General features: G+C 37.7%; 1 protein-coding gene across 3 annotated transcripts in view; it reads left to right on the top strand.

Moving 5' to 3' along the window:
* The window catches only part of LOC122817286 (voltage-dependent T-type calcium channel subunit alpha-1G-like), a 1,023,270-nt gene that overhangs the window by 579,276 nt on the left and 423,767 nt on the right, over positions 1-20,227 (top strand). For all 3 annotated transcript variants that reach the window (XM_044090511.1, XM_044090510.1, XM_044090512.1), the window contains exons 14-15: positions 3,454-3,522; positions 15,817-16,001. In XM_044090511.1, the coding sequence (XP_043946446.1) occupies positions 3,454-3,522; positions 15,817-16,001 (254 nt within the window). The remainder of the gene's footprint in view (positions 1-3,453; positions 3,523-15,816; positions 16,002-20,227) is intronic.

Raw genomic sequence — 20,227 nt, 5'->3', positions numbered from 1 at the left:
TAATTAGTTATAACAAAGCCAATAAGTTATTCAGTGGTCTGAACACTTACAATACATCAAACTTCCTGCCATTCATGTAATGACATAGCTCTATTTCCTCATCACACATATTTCTTAATTTTCATCAGTAGCCTAGTATGTAGATTAGCTATAGTTTCTGCAAGACACTAGTTTTTTTTTTTTTTTTTGCAGTGTTAACATTAAAATTTCTTAAAACTGGCTACCTAGTGCACCGTGTTTAATACTAAAACATTCAGACTGGTGCTGTCCTAAAATGCCTTAGATATCATAAAGAGATCCTCCTTAGTATCTTATAAGTCAAGGCATCCAGTTACAGGATCAGTAACAAAGAAATCTCTAACTATGCTCTCTCTTTTTTATCACTCCTGTTGAAAATCCACTAAATCCTTTATATCCTCTTTCTTGTATTAAATTTTTTGGATACAGTATTCTCATTACATATCTCTGGGCAGCCACGGTGGTGCAGAGGTTAGCATTGCTGCCTCACAGCAAGAGGTTTTGTGGTTCAATCCTTGGCTGGGGTACCTTCTGTGCGGAGTCTGCATGTCCTCCCTGTGGTCGCGTCGGTTTCCTCTGGGTGCTCCAGTTTCATCCCAAAGACATGCTGTAGGTGGACTGGACACTCTAAGTTGGCCCTATGTGTGAGTGCATGCATGTGTGTGTGCCTTCTGTGGAAAGTTGGGCGCCGAGCTAGCCACTCGACACTGCAAAACTCCACTGCCAATCATGAGCAGACATGTAATCCACTGTGATGACCCCTAACCAGGAAAAGCCGAAAGTAGAAGAAGAATTCTCATTACATATCTCTCTGGTCATATAACTTAACATGTTCCTACCCTTCTTCCCACCACATACCTTGATCTGACCCTATTTTTCCTTGTGATTTTTTCACAGTGCCAACTTTGATATCCACTTTGTATATAATGCATGTTTATATTGTATTTTGTTAATTACTCTGTATCTGTTATGTATCTGTTGCCTTTATACTCTCAAGCCACCTCTGATATTCACATTGCATATAATGTATGTATATATTACAATTTGGCATTCATTCTGTATATAATTTCTTGTATCTGTTGTCTTTATCCTGGGTTGAGACTGAAATAGATACAATGGGATCTGTGCATTAACCCAGTTAACAAATTTAAACTAAATAAATAAATGTTCAAAATCAGGTTTTGTTAGGCTTAAATGCTACAACAAAACCTCATTTGTCTTATGTGATGAGTATAAAGTTATTATATAAAGGTATTACATGTAATATTATTACGTTTGGCAATTGTTTTGGAAATAGCATTATCATTTTTGGACTATTGACAACTGGCCCCAATGGCTGTATACTGGAAAATTCAGTTGTAGATAGTTTATATAAAAAAAAAAACATATTATACCCCAACAAACCCAAACCTCTGCATTAGGCATACCACAACATCTCTTTAGTTATCCCCCAATTCATTCTTAAGACCTTTTGGAGAAATAATATCACTGCTGACAGCAATTAGAAACACCTGAGTATATACCTAGACCCTGCCTCTCCTTTCACAAGCATACAGTTGAAAAGTCCTCCCAAGACTTAAATTCACCTCATACCCTAATCTAGATATTTTGTCAAGAAGTTCATGCTCATTCTTCACCTCAAATTCCCTTCCTTTGGTTTCGTTTGTAAACTACCAAAAAAAATTGAAAAAGGCTACCTATAAAATATGCATATTTATTAAACTGACTAATCAGTGAGTCCGCTCACACACTCACACACACACGCACACACACACACACACACACACAATAACTAAATAATGTGTATTTCTGTCATTCACCAGGACATTTCCAGCTGTTGAAAGAGCTACTTCTAGCTCTGACTTCTGGCCCCCCCAAGTGACTGCAGAACTAATTACCAATAGTAACAGCTATTTCCTCATCATAAATAATTTCAACATGATTACTATCCAAAAGCGCACCTTCACCCTCACATTCACTGAAAGATCATGCTCTATGATGGCTCCTAAAAGTCCTAACTCTGTGCCACCTCATTTTTGTAATATATCTAAACTGTTCATCTTCAGAAGGGCTATGGTAAAGCATCTAATCACCTCGTCCACGTCTCATTGCTTTAGCAACACCACCCCATTAGTTTACTTCACACCACTCCCTTTTATACTGTAGCCCCTTTTATTTATACTGTAGCCCCTTTTAGTTTGTTTTGCTTAATGCCTTTCCTTTCATTTCTGTAGCATCCACTGTCTGTACATATTACTACTTAACACATTGTCTCTTAATTTACCATAATTAATCAACACCATAGTTTTTTAGTCAACCAAACCACCCAACAAACAGTTGTTAATGTTGTAATGCTTTGTTCCCTATTTCTTAAATTGTTGTGGATATTAATTACTTCTCTGTTTTTGAAAATATTGTTATAACTATTAATATACTTAGCCACTCCGACAAATCTTATCTTCACAAAATGCAACCTAATTTACAAGTATTACCCATAGTTCAAGACTATAAGTATGCCCACTTTGTTTCAAAAACTGTTGCTTTGTTTTGTTATCTCTTAGACATTTAAATGCCTTTGTCTCAGGTTGTAGATGAAAAGGTTTAAGGACCAACCCACCTACTTAGTTAACATAAAAAATGGGTGAAAAATAAATACATAAAGATTACTGAAAAAATGTCCAAGTTAATGCCCTAACTTTGGAATTTTGTATAGCTTTCAACTGAGCCATTTTTATAGTAAACTACATATTTTGATAACTTTTCTATGACTGGCATTATATTGTCCTAAATCCCATTTTAAATTAGTCTCTTCCCCGAAAGAGGAGTCTTGGCTTCATATGTACTTGCACTTTATGTTTCCAACAGATTGTAATCTTGTTACATGTGCTGCCTAAGTTTCCAGTAAATATAAAATTTTTTTCTTTTCTGTTTCTTTTTTTAAATGAATTTATTTACACACACACACGTATATGTATGCACAAACCTATCAAGTAACAATTACCAGAGTCTGAGCTTTTGTTTAATCTGAACTCTTAATTCCTTCAGTCATAGCAAGTGTTTGCTGCTTTAGAAACAAACGATAGTGTGTTGTTTCAAAACTGAAAGTGAGACTTACTACACGGTAACATATTCAGCTAATAGTAACTTGGGAGATGCAGACATACTGCCAGTGCCTTTTTAAAAACTTGCACAGAATAGCCATCATTTTCAGTTTGTAATACACAGCACTGAATATCACGCATGAAAATGAAAGGCTCATTTTACTCACTCTAAGTTCCTCCTAATTAGTGGAACTACAGCCATATCAATGTCTCTCTACGCACAGCTGGATTCTATTTTTCTACTGCAAGTGAAAATCCTTAAAAGCTTAATAGAAAAGTTAAATAATTTAATGTCATTTTCTTTTACTGACATTGTCTCTTCTTTTGTCCACAGGAGCGGATTTTCCTGACTGTTTCCAATTACATATTCACATTCATTTTTGTCGTTGAGATGACAATCAAAGTAAGTGGCAAGAAAATAAAAAAATAAACATAGAATCTGTCTGTGAGATAATGTGGATAAACATAACAAAGCATAACAATAATAACTGAACTTTATTTTGTGTTATCATGATGTCAGTGAAAGACACCACAATAGGTTTTTAAAGACCATGTTTTCTCGTAAATTATCTCTAGCTGTTTATGTATTAACATTTGGTTAAAAATGCATTTAGCCCCACCCCCCAAAAAAATAGAAAGATATCATAGTTACACTCTAAAATTCTGACTTTAAGTGGCCATAATTTGACAGCTTTATATTTGGCCTGTGGCAGAATATAGCAATAACCCACGCCTGGGTGTGGGTAATGCTAACTGTACCCACAGTTGGCGTGGTTTGGTCCCAAGGGCGAAGCCCGAGGGACCAAACAAAGCCAACTGTGGGTAAATTTAGCATTACCCACACCCAGGCGTGGGTTATTGCTATTATACCATGACATTATTTAAGAAAAGAAACTATTACTTTTCTTAAATAATGGCATAGTATAATGCCTGTTTACTGCCCTTCCACAGATGTCTGGCATCCGCGTATTCTGATGTACTGCGCCCGCGCAGTACATCAGAGTTGGTAAAGCACGGAGAAAGCAAGATCTCCGTTGCTTTTTTAGTGTTTCGCTATGTTAAATGAGTTAAACATAGCGAGACAGTTTTAAAATAAGCAACGGACATCTCCGTTGCTTATTTTAAAACTGTCTCACTATGTTAAACTCATTTAACATAGCGAAACACTAAAAAAAGCAACGGAGATCTTGCTTTCTCCGTTGCTTTTTTTTAAAACACTGCCTCGCTATGTTAAATGGGTTTAACATAGTGAGACAGCTTTAAAATAAGCAACGGAGATCTCCGTTGCTTATTTTAAAGCTGTCTCGCTATGTTAAACCCATTTAACATAGCGAGACAGTGTTTTAAAAAAACGAGTTATACTAATGGAAAAAAGTCCGGGCGACCGGACCTTTTTCCATTAGTATAACTCGATTTACAATGGGCACGCTGGCCAATCAGCGTGCACGTTTTGGGGGGATCATGGTATAATATGGATTACACCCCATACGCATTTTTTTTATTTAGAGCTCATGCCTGTAACAGGTTTCCCCACTACTGATGAGATTTCTAAGTCTTTGTCTTGTCAACTTTTTAAGTACTTATTGCCATGTGTACTGGATTAAAAGTATTTTCTTAGTACATGAGTGTTAAATATCATTGCTATGGTACTCACATTTTCATAGGAGCCATCTGTTTTCTTTTTTTTTTTTTTTTTGTGGATTGATTTATGATTTGCTCAGTAGCAGCATATGTTAACTCTGAATAAATGTTTTATTGAAAGTTTTTATTCTGATTACATTTTGATGGTGTTATTTAGGATAAGAGGAAATACAAGACAACTGAGTCTTGTGACCATTTACCTCTTTCCAGTAACCACACTTCCTTGATTTTCAAGGAGGGCTAGGCCAATCAAGCCAGGGGGTAAATTTATGAATATGCATCTAATCATCCAGTTTCATTGGAAGGGAGATATTGCAGCACACTATGTAAGGTGGGCTAGGCCAATCAAGCCAGGGGTAAATTTATGAATATCATCTAATCATCCAGTTTCATTGGAAGGGAGATAATGCAGCACACTGCTTAATCTGCAGAGGGAGTCTGTTCCAGAAATAGGGAAGATATTACCTAATAAAGGACATCTGCTGTTACTGAGGAATCTCCATTTTATAACAAATGGGCAAAATGGAATTTCTGCCAGTTACACATTTGCATTTATTTTTATTGTATTGTATTTTTGCACTGGAAAATTTTTTTTTATTATTTGCTTGAACAACTGCCCACCAGAAAAAGTATGAAAGAGAATATGAATTTCAGGTCTAGTAATTCAGCAGGCTCAAAAGGCAGATGAGACAATATGGTAGTCATTTAGTCATAAAAATGTGGACCATCATTAATTAATTAATTAATTTATTTATTTATTGACATTTTTAACTGGGTTGGTCCAGCTGAGCCAGGGACCCATTTTCAGTGGAGACCAAAGGAGAAAAGCTCCAGAACGATTACACATTATACATTAATACAAAAGTTGAAAAAATAAAAAATTCTAATTATTACAATAATAGAATAAATAGTTACAGCTAGTTACTATAGTTAACAAAAAATATAGAAATCAGCAGAACAACATAACAGACAATAGTAAACATATAGAAGGGGAGGAAAAGATTTGTTATGCAAGACTTAAGTTACAGAAACCTTCTTGGCAATGGTTTAGTCAGTCTATGTTAACAATGGAGCTTGTGTTTAACCAGCTTCAGGGTGGACTTGGGCGAGGGCAATACATGGACCTTACATACACATAGCTGAGACCTAAGTCAAAAAATTATTTCATATAGGTAAAATCATTTTGAAGAGGAACTGATTCTGGAAAAATGGAAAGATTAGCAGGCCAGATATTAAAATTCTTCCACTTTGCTTTGCATGTAGCCTTACTGAAGAGCTTCCTTGCAACATCCATAATTTTAGACAGACCCTGACTGGCAAGTATGGCAGCTGCCGAGGAGCGATATAAACTGCCAGCATCTAACATAGAAGGGATCCTCACTTCATGAAAATGGGACTTCCACTCTTCCACTGCCCTCATCAAAACTACAACCCTCAAGTTTGATATTTAATGAGGCCTTTGTAGGCCACCAAAAATGATCAGAAAATACCTGACATTGTTCAGAATACAGGGCAAGAGGTGAAGGGGAATCCTGCATCAGCTGCTCAATTCGGTCAAAGAAGAGGGCATCCCTCACCTGTATGACATCTGTTTGCTTCCACACTGAGATGGTTCCTGTCTGTAATCCTGAAACTGCATAAAAACAACTGGTAGAGATACATACCACTAACTCCACCTATTCTAGATATTCCATTTGCTTGTACTCATACACATTACTAGCAGATAACTGATGCTTTGGGTAGTTTGACAATTGTTGCAGTAACACTATTCCCCTCTGCCATTACCACTTTTTACCTATTTACCTTATAGTTATACTTCATCCAAAGAATCCTGGGTATTATTGAATTTGATCTGCACTTCTTAGCTTGCATTTTCTGTTTTCAACCTTCTTTATGAAAAAAGAGATATCCTCATATCTAGGAAAAAAGCCACTTTTGTCTAGCACTGAGCTATGCTTTCTCATTCCCACCATGACTTTCTCTCGTACCTTAATTCTCAACTTTCTCTCCTAATTTCTAAGGAAAACAGCAGCAACTTTTCAGGCCTCTTTCTGCTACCTGTACATCTTAGTGGCCTTACTTAGTACCCTGTCTATTACACTGAGGTTTATTTCCCCATGTTGTCTCCAGAACTGGACATGGCTTCAGTTGCTTCAGTTGCAAAGTATTTCCTAATACCTTGTACAGTGGTAAGATCACTTCTCTATTTTTGGAGAGTTTCTATTTATGCAGTATAGCATCCTGTTAGGCTTTACTGTTGCTCTCTCATTTTGCTCCTGGTGGGTCACTGCTGTGGTACTAACAATAACAGCTTTGATCCACCTCACCTCATGCCTACATTCTAGATTAATATTTCCCAGATAGAGGACTGTACTTTATCAATACTGAACTTTAGATGTTTCAGCACAAGTTGCTAGCCTCCTAAATCACTCGTCAGTGACTGTTCTTCTCATTATGATATCTGAATGTGGGTTTATTCTTCTCTCCATTCTCTTTTGTGTGCCCAGTGTACATATTACCACATATATCTCACTGTTATTCCACATTGTTATTCCACTCAGGAATCATAGAAAAACTCACTAAGCTAGGCATCAACCCCTATATCACTAGGCTGATTGCAAACTGGCTCACAGATAGAACCCACAGTGTAAAAGTAGCTGACTCCAAGTCTGACTGACAACCTGTCATGAGTGGAGTCCCACAGAATTCAGTTTTGGGTCCCCTCCTGTTTGGTATCTACTTCTCTGAAGTCCAGGCCAAGATGAAGGGACTCTGGCTGACAAAGTTCACAGACGATTGCAAGTTGGTAGCTATTATTCATTCATCAAGTGATGCTGAAATCCTACAGAAAGGCCTCACTGAGACCAATGACTGGTGTCAGAACCATGGCCTTAAGCTCAAGGCCAAAAATGTGTCATCATCCCCTTTGGGAAAAACCTGGTTCCCATGAAGTACCACATCGATGGTAGTCCACTGAACACAGAAGGAGTTATAAGAGATCTGGGAACACAGGTTGACAGCAACCTCTCTTTTGACCACCACATTGCCACTGTGGTCAGAAAGTCCTTCTGTGTGGCACATCTCATTACTAAGTGTTTTGCATCCAGTAAGAAAGAGGTCATTGACTCCCTCTACTCTTCCTTCATTAGGCCAATCATCGAGTACAATGCCCCCATTTGGCATGTACCTCACTAGAGACCTGTAACAACTGGAAAGACTACAAAAGTACCTCACAAAGAGGATCCTAGGCCTTAAACACTTGTCCTATATGGACAGACTCAAAAAACACCATTTATTCTCTGTCTCAGAGACGATCTCTGCTTGACTCACAAATCCATGTCTGATCCAGCTCTGTTAGAAATGCTACATCTAAAGAAATCCCAATCCCTCCACACCACATGCTCCAGAGACCTCAACCTCAATACCACAATCAACAGAATAAGCTGGAGGGACAGGTTCATAACCCAGAGACTGCCCATGCTATGGAATAGACTTCCCTTACATGTCAAACAGAGCACCTCACTGTCCCTCTTCAAGAAAAATATCGATGAGTGGATGGGAAATAGAAAATTCACCCCGGGGATCACTCCAGTGGCTCTATTCGAAAGAGGCACTGGGAACTAATGTCGGGTGGCATGATGCCAGGGTAATCTTATGGGCTAGGCTTGTAAAGGCTCCAGGGCCATTAGCCTAGTACACACCTATGAACCTATGAACCTATATATAAAAGACTCTGTCCTCCACGCCTCTATTAATGGTACACCAGTGGTAATACCCTTTACCTTAAATCCCCTCCTTCATCATCACATTGTGTGCCTTTTCTTCACGGTAATTCTGCATGTACTTTGTCAGCTTCCACCCAGCTACATTTAACTCATGCTAAATTACAGTTGGACTACATCTATTACTTTGTCTCTGTTCATCTCCCTGGTTAGCCAGTGGAAAATTATAGTTTGATAGGCTTTTTTCAGCTGTCAGTTCTTGAAGACCACTGCTCTGAAGAATATTATCCTCCAAATAACTAGTCGACTTTTTCTTCAAACACTTTCCTATGGCTTTCTCAAACTAACCAGCCTATGGCTCCCAGTGATGCTTATAGCCCCTTCCTAATAAAAGGACACCTGTTATTTCTCTACTCAGGGACTTTGTAATGAGTCCCACCACTAGATATCAACTAGAAGAATTGCTCAGGGGATCCATTGGCCTTCCTGCTAGTCAGTTAAGTATCATGAGGTGCACACATGCAGTACCTCTATTGGTCCATCCATCTACTGCATGTGGCTTGTGTGATGCCCCTGCACTGGCCCAGCAATCAAGGAGCCTCAATCCTCACCACTGGCAACAGCTAGGGGATGTAAACTTTGGGACGATGACAAGTACACACACAGTAAAGTACAATTTCCCTTAAGCGCACACAGAGACCACCGTCAGTCTGGGGATGGTTTCTCCCTCTTTCTCCAGATCCCCAGTAAGACTGCCCACTGGCACAGCTATAGGGTTAAGATCTCAGCTGAGGGGCCAATCCAAGACATTCAGCACCCTCTCGTGTCCCTGCCCAAGTAGATGACACACACACACACACACACACACACACACACACACACACACACACACACACACACACACACACACACGCACACACTCACACACACACACTTTGAAATATGGTTTATATACAAACACACACACACACACCTGGGGAAGGCTGGCACAGGTTTACTAGCTATGCTCCCTTCTGCCAAGACCATAAGGTAGTTTCCACTGCTGCCAACCCCTACTTATCAGCTACTATAAGGCCCTTAAAAAGGGTTTCCAATCCTACTATGTAATGTTACTATTAATCCAAATGGTAGTTTTGACCAAGACTTGCAAGGCTATTTAGGAGTGGCCTGTACAGTGTCACCAAATACACAGGCAAGGACTCTAAGAGCTTAAATATGTCTCATAAATATCAGCCACAGAGATAGGTTTAAATATATTTAATAATAAGTAATAAAAGAATAAGACAATACTCAGAAAACAGACACAGCTACTTCAGAGTTCAAAATCAGAGGAAATATTTTAAAACAACATTGCAGGACATTCTCAAATAAATACAGAAAACATCTAAACTAATCTTTACTGTATTCCTATCTATATCTAAAAGAGATACTGTGCCCTGAATCTTACTTACAGCAAATGCAGATGTGATGATGAGTGGACGTTTCCAGGTCAAAGACAAAATACAAAATGCACAACCTCTCTCTCCCTGAGAGAGTTCTTAAATTAATATCACAAATTACTGCTGAGTTAACTTTGGTGACATCACTCTTTGTCACCTGACTTCATTTTCCAGGCTAAACAGAAACTTAACAGGAGTTAACATCTCTGTGTGAGAAATACATATCTTTCAGATCTTTGCTCAGAACTGTGTAGCTGCTAGGAAGTCATAAAGCAATAAAACACTTTGTATTTTAAACCTAGTAATTGCTTTTCTTTCAAAACAATAGAAAAACTTCTAGCGCTAGACATTGCGTCTGCTACTGCACTGAAACTGACTTTTATAACACAATCATAAAGCACTTAATTTCAACTTATTTTCTTAAAATTTTGTAAGTTAATCTTCTATGTTCCAGCAGGGTATGCTGTGATTACATTCTTGAAGCTCAGTACATAACATACAATTCTGTATAAATCATATCAATATTCACAAATGACATAGAATTATTTACAAAATTCCAGCTAGCTGGGCTGGAAGTGTCACACCTTGTTTCACTTCAATTTTCTTTGCTCAAATCTTTCTCTCCTTTCTTTCTCTCCTCTTTTACAAGCACTGATGCAAATAATCCAATTGGACTCTATATCTGATCTCATTTCCTTGCACTCCTATCTAAATGTTTAATTTAATAAAACATATTTAATTTTCCTCTTCTTTCCACACATCTTCTCCCCAAAATGTCTAAGTAAGGTCATCTTGCTGTCATTAATCACATTTACCACTTCTCTTTCCAGTGTATCAGGAATTCCTTTGCTGCCCTCTTTCTGGCCGACTCCTGTGCCTTATTGCATTTGCCCCTAGGCTCTTTCCTTACCCTTTAAGTCTCTTGTGATTTTTTACTTCAATTACACAGGCCTTTTCTTTCCTTTGCTTAACCACCAAGCCCCTCCTTACTATCCTTTCACCTACTCCCTCTTTTATTTAGAACAGATCATTTGCCTTCTTTGTCTTTAACTATTTATGTGGACTCCTTTCACTGTTTACAGTAGAAATATTCCTTCTTCATCTTGTTCTCTGTAATTATACACTATTTCTGTTCTCACTGTCCTCATCTATACCATGACATGGTCACTGCATGCAAAGAAATAAATTGTGTGTACCTCCTCAGGCTACACTGCCCTATACAACACAATGTTTAGAGCATTTTTATTCACCAATTTTTGTTTTCCTTCAGCTGCTATGAGTAAAGAACCTTGGTTGCAGGTACATGTTTTCCAAGGAAACTTGACAGCTTTTGGCAGGTACAAAGAATTTTTTGTAAAGTATTCAAGTGCTTTATGGGGAATAAAACCCAAGTCTGAATGGTGACTGTTTCAAGATTGGTCACAATTTTTCAGTCTGATGTCTAGGCTACCACCTAGTTCCATTGTGTTAAGTGGTTTTATATAATTTACATTCAGTAAACACCATCATGTTTTATCCACATTTATGTACATTTTGTCAAGGTTAGGTTACCTAGTAGCTATGAAATGGATCAGAATAGATTCTTGTCCTGATGGGTCATTTACTTAGATCACACCAATTACATACTTCTGCAAAAGATTACTAAAGTTTTCCATGTGTACACATACACAGTGTCATCAAGTTCATCCCTTTTGAAAGAGTTATGTATGTGGTATTTATTTCTGGATGCTAATTGTCCCTTATTATAACCAATGTCTTTTTGCTGACGGTATCATCTATTTCATATGACATGACTGTCTTCGTATGAACTTAATGTATCTTGAGATTAGTAAAGGAGAACTCTCAAATACAGTTATGACTTGTTTACTTGAACAGTTAAGATAACTATTTCACTATCCCTTGTGATTTATCCTAGTAGCCCAAATCAGAAGGCTACAGTAGTTCATTCAAAGGTAGTATCTTCAATTCAAAGACGTTATCCTACCAATGTATTCTTCCATTATCAGACCAAGCATTGAATACAGTACCCCCTTTGGCATCTACATCACTCAATTGGAAAATTTCAAACCAATAAAATTAAAGGCCTTAAATGTTTTGACCATCCTGATAGGTTAGCACAGCTCTCCTTATACTTCATAGCCTACAGGATGCTTTTAGACCCAAGAAAGACCCAGTCCTATCTGACCTCTTTACAAAATCAGTGACTCTATGAACACCTACAGTAAGACCCTAAATCATACAATACTCACTGGAGAGATAAGTTCCTAACTCAAAGTGTTCATAACTCATGGAATAAGTTACCACTGGAGGTCAAGTAAAGTACTATTGTGGTTACCTTTAAGACTACTGGACGTGCTACTGGATGGGCAAACACAAATTTATACCATGGTTATCATATACAGCCCTGCTTTACTTGGGAGATGAACACTATTCCATTAAGTTATTGAAAAAGGTCTCCTTAAAGGCATGTATGGCTCGGCATCGTAGGGTCCCCATGCTTGTTTAGTATCTTCCTATATTTTAATTACCAATTTAATTGTGTTAATTTATGCTATCAAAAAAAGGATCATACATGTTTCTCTAATCTGATTCCTTGCTTAATGGAAGTAGAGTGAATGCCAGTATTATATATATATCATATGATGTCATCATACCAACATGATTTTATATATATATATATATATATATATATATATATATATATATATATATATATATATATATATATATATATATATATATGTGTATATATATATATATATATATATATATATATATATCATGCTGTCATACCAGCATGATGATTATATATATCATATGATGTCATTATACCAACATGATTATTATGTATATCATATGATGTCGTCATACCAACATGATGTTCTTTTTGCATCATTACCTAAGATTATGGAGACTCCCGCTCAGTGGTGCAGCCACTTGATGCATGACCTTCATTGCCATCAGTTTCTCTCTAAAATTAGAGCTTGCATTGTGTATGGAGAGTTACCAAGCCCAGCATTATAATGACTTCCAAATATATGTGGGAGGGCCTGTTCCCAGATTTTCTTAATTTTATGTTTATTACATCAAGTGACTTTGAAAGTCTGTGGACCACATCAGATTTAATCATTCTGGATTCTCTTTCCCATATTCTCATATTGTGTCATGCTTTACTGCCCTAAGGAAGCCAACAGTAAAAGAAAATACATCTTTCTCAGAAATGAGGGAGTGCATGAATGCTATTATGCAGTATACCTGTTTGGTACAGTGGAAACCTGTTTTAGTCTTCTCCCTCTCAGGCTGTAATCTGTGCCAGTAACAGTTATGCATTTATTTATTTTATTTACTTGTTCTTAAGGTTAAAGCTGTGTATGTATAACTATTTGTGATGAGGAGTGAACTGAAAGCTTTGATTTATTTAAATGGCTCAGTCCCAGTAAATGCAGAAAGTTGCTTTCAAGCCCATGTCATATGGGTGAACCCAAATCTCTCACCTGAAAACTATACTTCCAGAACAGTCTCAGCAGAATATGAATGATCTTAAGACATCTCTGTAATACAGGGAAACTCTTGAGGTCTAATGAAATTAATTTCCTGTAGTAGTGTGTTTAGGTCTTCAGCAAGGCTAAAAAATGAAGTGAAATCATTGACTGGAGTTTTCAAAACAGATGAGAAATAGTAATACCCATTTAATGCACACACTTGCTTAAGTTTCTGCTAAATACAGGTTTTGTACCAAAGAAATGGAGAACAGCTATAGTCATTCCCATGCATAAGGGAGGATATTCCACAGACATAGACAATTACAGACCCATAAATCTGACCAATGTCATAAAGCCATGGAAAGACTTATGAAATCAATCAGGACATAGGGAATGGTCAAACACTGCACCCATCTCAGTTTAAATTTGTCAAGACCAGGTCATTCTTACTCAGCTTGGTGGATGTTTTTGAAAAAGTCACCAAAGCAATGGATAATGGTAAAACAGTATACACCACGTATCTCGACTTAGCCAAAACTTTTGACACAGTTCCCCACCAGGCATAATAGAGAAGTTAAATAAACTGGGAATAAACCCTATGTCACACTCTGGATTGCCAGCAGGCTTACAGATAGGATGCAGATAATCAAAATAGGGGAAGTTATATCCACAAAGAGACCACTTACCAATGGAGTCCCCCGGGGTTCTGTGCATTGACCTCTCCTGTTTGGTATCTACTTTTCTGAAGTAAAAGCCAATACAAAAGGGGTCTGCCTAAGTCTGCAGATGACTGCAAGCTAAGATCAGTCATTGAATCCCCAGATGACTAAGGAATCCTGCAGGAAGGTTTGTCTCAAATAAACAACTGGTGCAAAATCTTCAATGTCAAAAAATATTTTATTGTATCCTTTGGGAAGTCGTCTTTGGGAAGTCGTCTACCCCAGGGAGCTACTACACTGACAATATGCCTCAAAGAACTGACTCAGATCTTTGGGATTTGGGAACTTATACGGACAGTGACCTAACTTTTAACCAGTATGTGTCTACTATTGTAAAAAAGTCCTTCTGTATTGCACAGCTTATAAACAAAGGGATTGTGTCTAGATCTAGAGGTGTCATTATTCCCCTTTACTCATCCTTTATTATGCCAATCATTGACTATAATATTCCCTTTGGCATGTATCTGTCCGGACACATGCAACAACTGGAACACCTGCAGAAATACCTTACTGAAAGGATACAAGGCCTAAACAACATGCCTACATGGACTGACTTAAAACTTTGTTACTATACTTGGATCACATAAACTACTAAGGTGACCTGTGTTTGGCATAAAAGGCTACCTGTGTTGGATTTACTGGATATAAGTAAATCAAATAGGGATCTAAACCTCTTCTGCAATATCAACAGGATGGTTTGGAAGGACAGGTATATCTCACAGAAGATACCAGTAGATCAGAGACCCCATCCACATAAAACAAAGTTCATCCCTGTACATATTCAAGTACAACTTAGATCTATGGATGGGAAACAGTATATATACCCCAGGACTGGCCCTGTACTAATAATGGATAAAGGCTACCTTTAAATACTTTATTCTATGCATGGGTCTCCTCAAATCATTTATGGTATGATCCCAGTTATTCTCATTAGGGGTAATATATAATTATTGACAATGCCATGGGTAAGGTCAATCTGTAACCAAATGGGATAGGTTATTTCAGGGACAAACAGGGAAAGTAGCTAGGATTTAAATGGGATGCCAAGGCAGCTAGCAAAACACTTACCTATGAACCTATGAAAAATGCAGATGTGTTTGATCTGATATCTGACAGGACTGACATAAAGTTGAATTGATGTGACACTGTGAATTTCTGTAACACTGGCAAGATAAACTTGATAAATGAATCAGCTTGCAAGAGTCATGGTCAAGTGATAAAGGAGACACTGAATGACTTGGCTGGACAATAGGGGTAGTCTTCAATTAATGGGGGGAGCAACTAATAGATTTCAGAGGCATTAGCCAGCACACAGTGCTTATAGATTATAATAAGGCAGGTACAGTGGTTCTGTTACTTCCTTCATTAAAGCATTCTAAGAGGTGGTGGATTACAATTGGAAATTCTTTTCAGTGAATTCAGTTGTTTTAGGTTTCATTTTTAAAGTTATAATTTCCTTTGAGTCCTTGACCTGTGGTAGGTAGACAACTGAGATTAGTATGGACTAAAGATGAAAAAATAAGGGAGAACAACATGAGGTATGTTTCCATACATATGACAAATATTGCCTGAACTTATTGCAATAGGAAGTAGTTACGTTGATTTAGAAGCTATAAATCATATTCTAATAAGTCTGACTCCTGCCTATCTCTCCTTATCTCTGATTCTGTCACTTTCCCCTACTTCATCATTAGGTTGTGGCTTTAGGTTGGTGCCTAGGTGAGCGTGCTTACCTGAAAAGCAGCTGGAATGTTCTGGATGGAATGTTGGTTATCATCTCAGTCATCGATATCCTGGTATCCTTGGTATCTAACAGTGGCACCAAGATTTTAGCCATGCTACGTGTTTTGAGGTTACTGCGGACCCTCCGACCACTCAGGTAAGCCAGAGGTCAAAAGTACATTTCTATTAAAAAATGTATCCTGAATGGCAGAAGGGCAAACATGTCAGGATTAAACAGATAATGCATTAACATATTTATTTATGATCTACTTGTTTGTATTACATCTGTTCACTGGGAAATTGGGCTGATACAAACCCCTTCTGCACTGCTATGATGCAGGCCGTAGCAGTACACAATTAACAATTATTCAAAAATGGGTGCTCTGTACATCTTTACCATGACTGGACAACAATTGTCCTCTAGCAAGATGTTAATGCATGGGTAATGCTCACTGAGAAACATGTCCACAGCTTCATGGCAACATATTAAGCTGACATGAAGATTGGAGAGAAAAAAAGCAAATGGTTGCCATTTTTTACACTCTCTAAATGGTATTTTGCTGCTTAGCGAGCACAAAATTTTAAAAAAGTAAATAATAAAAAAAGAAAAGAAGTGTGTGTCTGTGTCTGTGTACATGAGGGGCAGAGAGGCAGACAGACAGCACATAGTAACATATTTTGCAACAGCAGTCTGTCATCACAAATTCACTTAACAATAAGAAGCATGAATCTCTAATTAATGTCTGGCATTACTGAATGACTTTAATCCCCAGTGATTTACCACTAAGTCAATCATTCTCTAAGGGATGAAGCAGAGTTGTGCATCAAAATCAGGGATAGTAAAGAAGTATGGTGGGTGGAGCCACAATGCCTTGCATTCTAGTGTTTTCATTTTGATTCATTTGTTCACAAAGAAAGGTGTATTCACTCAACAAAGTGGTTGTAACTGCTGTGTGTGTGTGTGTGTGTGTGTGTGTGTGTGTGTGTGTGTGTGTGTGTGTGTGTATGTATGTGTATATATATATATATATATATATATATATATATATATATATATATATGTGTGTGTGTGTGTGTGTGTGTGTGTGTGTGTGTGTGTTTTGTGTGTGTGTGTGTGTGTGTGTGTGTGTGTGTGTGTGTGTGTGTGTGTGTGTGTGTGTGTTTGTCTGTGTGTGTGTGTGTAGATATTAAACACTTGCATTACGTATATTTTGGAGGATGTAAAGTACTTTCTCAAACAACAATTACGTATGCTATAGCAGGTTTGAAATATTAGGCTGAGGAACTATTTTACATGTAAATATGTATAAAAAAGTATATAGTATTTAGAAAATACAATAATGCCTCCAGGGTGTGTGCTGCTGGGGAAATAAAGCCCTTCCAGGGGTGTTATTTCCCCAATAAGGCAGATGCATACAAACACATGGGCGCGCGTGCACACACACGCACACGCACACACACGTGCACACACACACACACACACACACACACACACACACACACACACACAAAACCTGTCAGGCATTATTGCGTTCTTAACATTGAGCATTAGCAGTGCTTTATCTTGAAAACACATTAGATTAGCAATGCATAACAGATATTTCACTAGAAATATAAGTGCACAGTTGCTTTATCAATTATGAAAATCAAACTAGATGAACAAGAAAATATCAGCCTAGGACAAGAATGTGATATAAAGGAACTTGTGCAGGAAGGCGTGCACACATATTTGGGAATTGAATGCTTGGCAATAAAACATGTACAAATGTGAATAAAACTCAGTATAGAATACTAATAGTGAATACAGCCCTGGCATCTAGGAATACAGTCCAAGCTATAAACCATCTCTTCCTTTTTTAACTTACTGTTTTGGTGTGATTGATTAACCTCAAAAGGTACTGGATAATTAGTTGAACAGAAAAACAAGAAAATGGGTCATGCTTATCAAATTTCTGAAGGAGGTATGCGCCTCCTTGAATTTGATTATATATCTAGATCTGTGATTGTGTGGCTGCATACAAATCTGCTGCCCATGTCACATGCAAGCAAAGTGAAGTTTTAAAACATGAGGAATCTAAGATGACCAGTCTGCTTATGTGCCAAAAAGGATTAGATGAGAAGGAAAGAAATTTGTAAACGCCATAAATATAGTGCCAAGTATAGAAAACTCCTGTAACAAACTCATGTTTTTTTATTTTTTTATTTATTTTACATTTGTTGACCGGGCTAGTCTGGCTGGATACATGTCCATTTTCAGCAGAGGCCCGAGGAGAAAAGCTCCACTAAATACTAAGTACATTACATAAAAAACCATTACTTCTAAGAAATAGCAAAATTTTAGAATTCAAAAAGACCATCCAGAGGGAAGGATAATTTTAAAGAGAGACATATACACCATATGCAGTTCATTACATATTTGCATTACATATATGCAATTACTTATTAGCAATTTTACATAAATTATGCATAGTTAGAATTAGAAAAGTTAAAAGAGGGGAGGAAGAGACAAAAATAGATGAGAAATGTGTATAGAAAAGGTTAATCAGGTGCACTGCAGGAACAAAGCCAATGGTTTAGGTAGAAAAGTTTAATTTTCTGTTTGAATAGAGGCAGGGATGTAGTCAAGGTAATGTCACTAGGTAAGAGATTCCAACTTCTACCTATAGTGTTAGTAAATAGAGAACCACCTGCTGTATTGTTTACCTTTATTGATTTTGTCATAATTCTACTAGAAGAGCGAAGTGGGTTGAGATTGTTGTAAGGGATTAGAAGTTGAGAGATTATAGGGGTGTTGTCAGGAAGGTGTAGTATATTGTGGGCTATAGTGAGTTGAGGGATTATTAGGTAGTTTTGAAATTCGAGCCAGCCAAGTTGTTTTAGGTTTATACAATGGTGGGTCCTAAAGGGGTTACCAGTGGCGTAGCGAGCTATGTTGTTATAACAGGTTGCAAGTTTATTAAGATTGATTTTTTTAAGGTTTGTATAAATGGGGGAAGCATATAGGAGAGTAGATAGGAGATGAGATTGAGCAATTTTGGTTCTAGTTGCAGGAGTTAGAAAAGGTTTGATGCGATATAGGGATCCAATTTTTTTGTTAACAGTCTTGATGGTGTTGTTAATGTGCTGATCGAAGGAAAGATTATTGTCAATGGTTATACCTAAGAGTTTAGTGGTAGGATCAGGTGAGATGATGGTGCCATTGTTTGAAGAAATGGTAAAGTTTAAAGGAGGGAGCGAGTGGTAGGGGAGAAGAGGAGAAGTTTGGTTTTTTTGGCATTTAGTAGGAGAAACCGTGTAGAAAACCAAGTTTCTACTGTGTTAAAGGTCTTTTGGGTCAATGAGGTCAGTTCAGTAGAGGAAGGGGCTGTGCAGATTAGGGTAGAATCATCTGCATATTGTATGCAGGTAGCTTGTGGGATAGCAGTCTGAAGGTCGTTAATAAAGAGGGAGAACAGAAGTGGACCCAGAATGGAGCCCTGGGGAACTCCGATGGATATAGGCAAGAGAGATGAGATATGGTTTTCCCAAATTACTGCTTGTTGTCTGTTGCTAAGATAAGATTTAAACCAGCTAGTGGCCAGTTTATCGCAAGAGAGAGATTCAAGAATGTGAATTAAGAGTGAGTGGTTGACCATGTCAAAAGCTTTAGAGAGGTCAATGAAAAGAGCGGAAGAGAAAGTGTTGTTGTTTCGATTTTTGTTGATAGTATCTACAAAAGATAGAAGGGCAGTGGTGGTGCTATGGTGGGGTCTGAAACCATGCCGGCAGTTTGCTATTATGCTGTGAAGAGAGAGATAGTGTACAAGTTGTTGATGAATACATTTTTCCATGATCTTTGCTAGGGGGGAGAGAAGGGCAATTGGTCTAAAGTTGGAAAGGTCAAGGGAGTTTCCACCTTTATGCAGCGGGATAATATAAGATACTTTCCAGATATCAGGGATGGTTCCTTCTTGGATAGTTCTGTTGATAAGTAAGGATATAGGATATGCAATTTCTTTGGCAGCTTTCTGGAGGAACAGAGAGGGGAGCTTGTCAGCAGAAGGTGTACAGGGTTTCAGTTTGTGAATGAGTTTATAGATAAAAGAGGTAGATATAGGTTTTAGAGAGAAGTTAAAAGAGGAGGTGGTTATGTTAGTTGGTATATGAGAGTTGTTAGGGTTCATTTGTCTGGCTAAGGATTGAATAGTTTCAGAGAAAAAAGAGTTGAAGACATTTGCAGTCTGGAGTGGGGTATCTGGATCGGTATTTAGAGGGAAGGAGTTTTAGCAGTCCCTGGGGAGAGAAGTCTATTTACTGAGGACCAGAACTGTTTGGAGTTGTTAATATGAGTTTCCTGAAGCTTACAGTAGAAATTTTTCTTGTCAGAGATTATTGATTTTTTTG

Source organism: Protopterus annectens, chromosome 12.part0, assembly GCF_019279795.1.
Source record: "Protopterus annectens isolate FY-2018-M chromosome 12.part0, PAN1.0, whole genome shotgun sequence".
NCBI lineage: Eukaryota > Metazoa > Chordata > Ceratodontiformes > Protopteridae > Protopterus > Protopterus annectens.
This window is presented reverse-complemented; position numbering and strand designations above follow the sequence as displayed.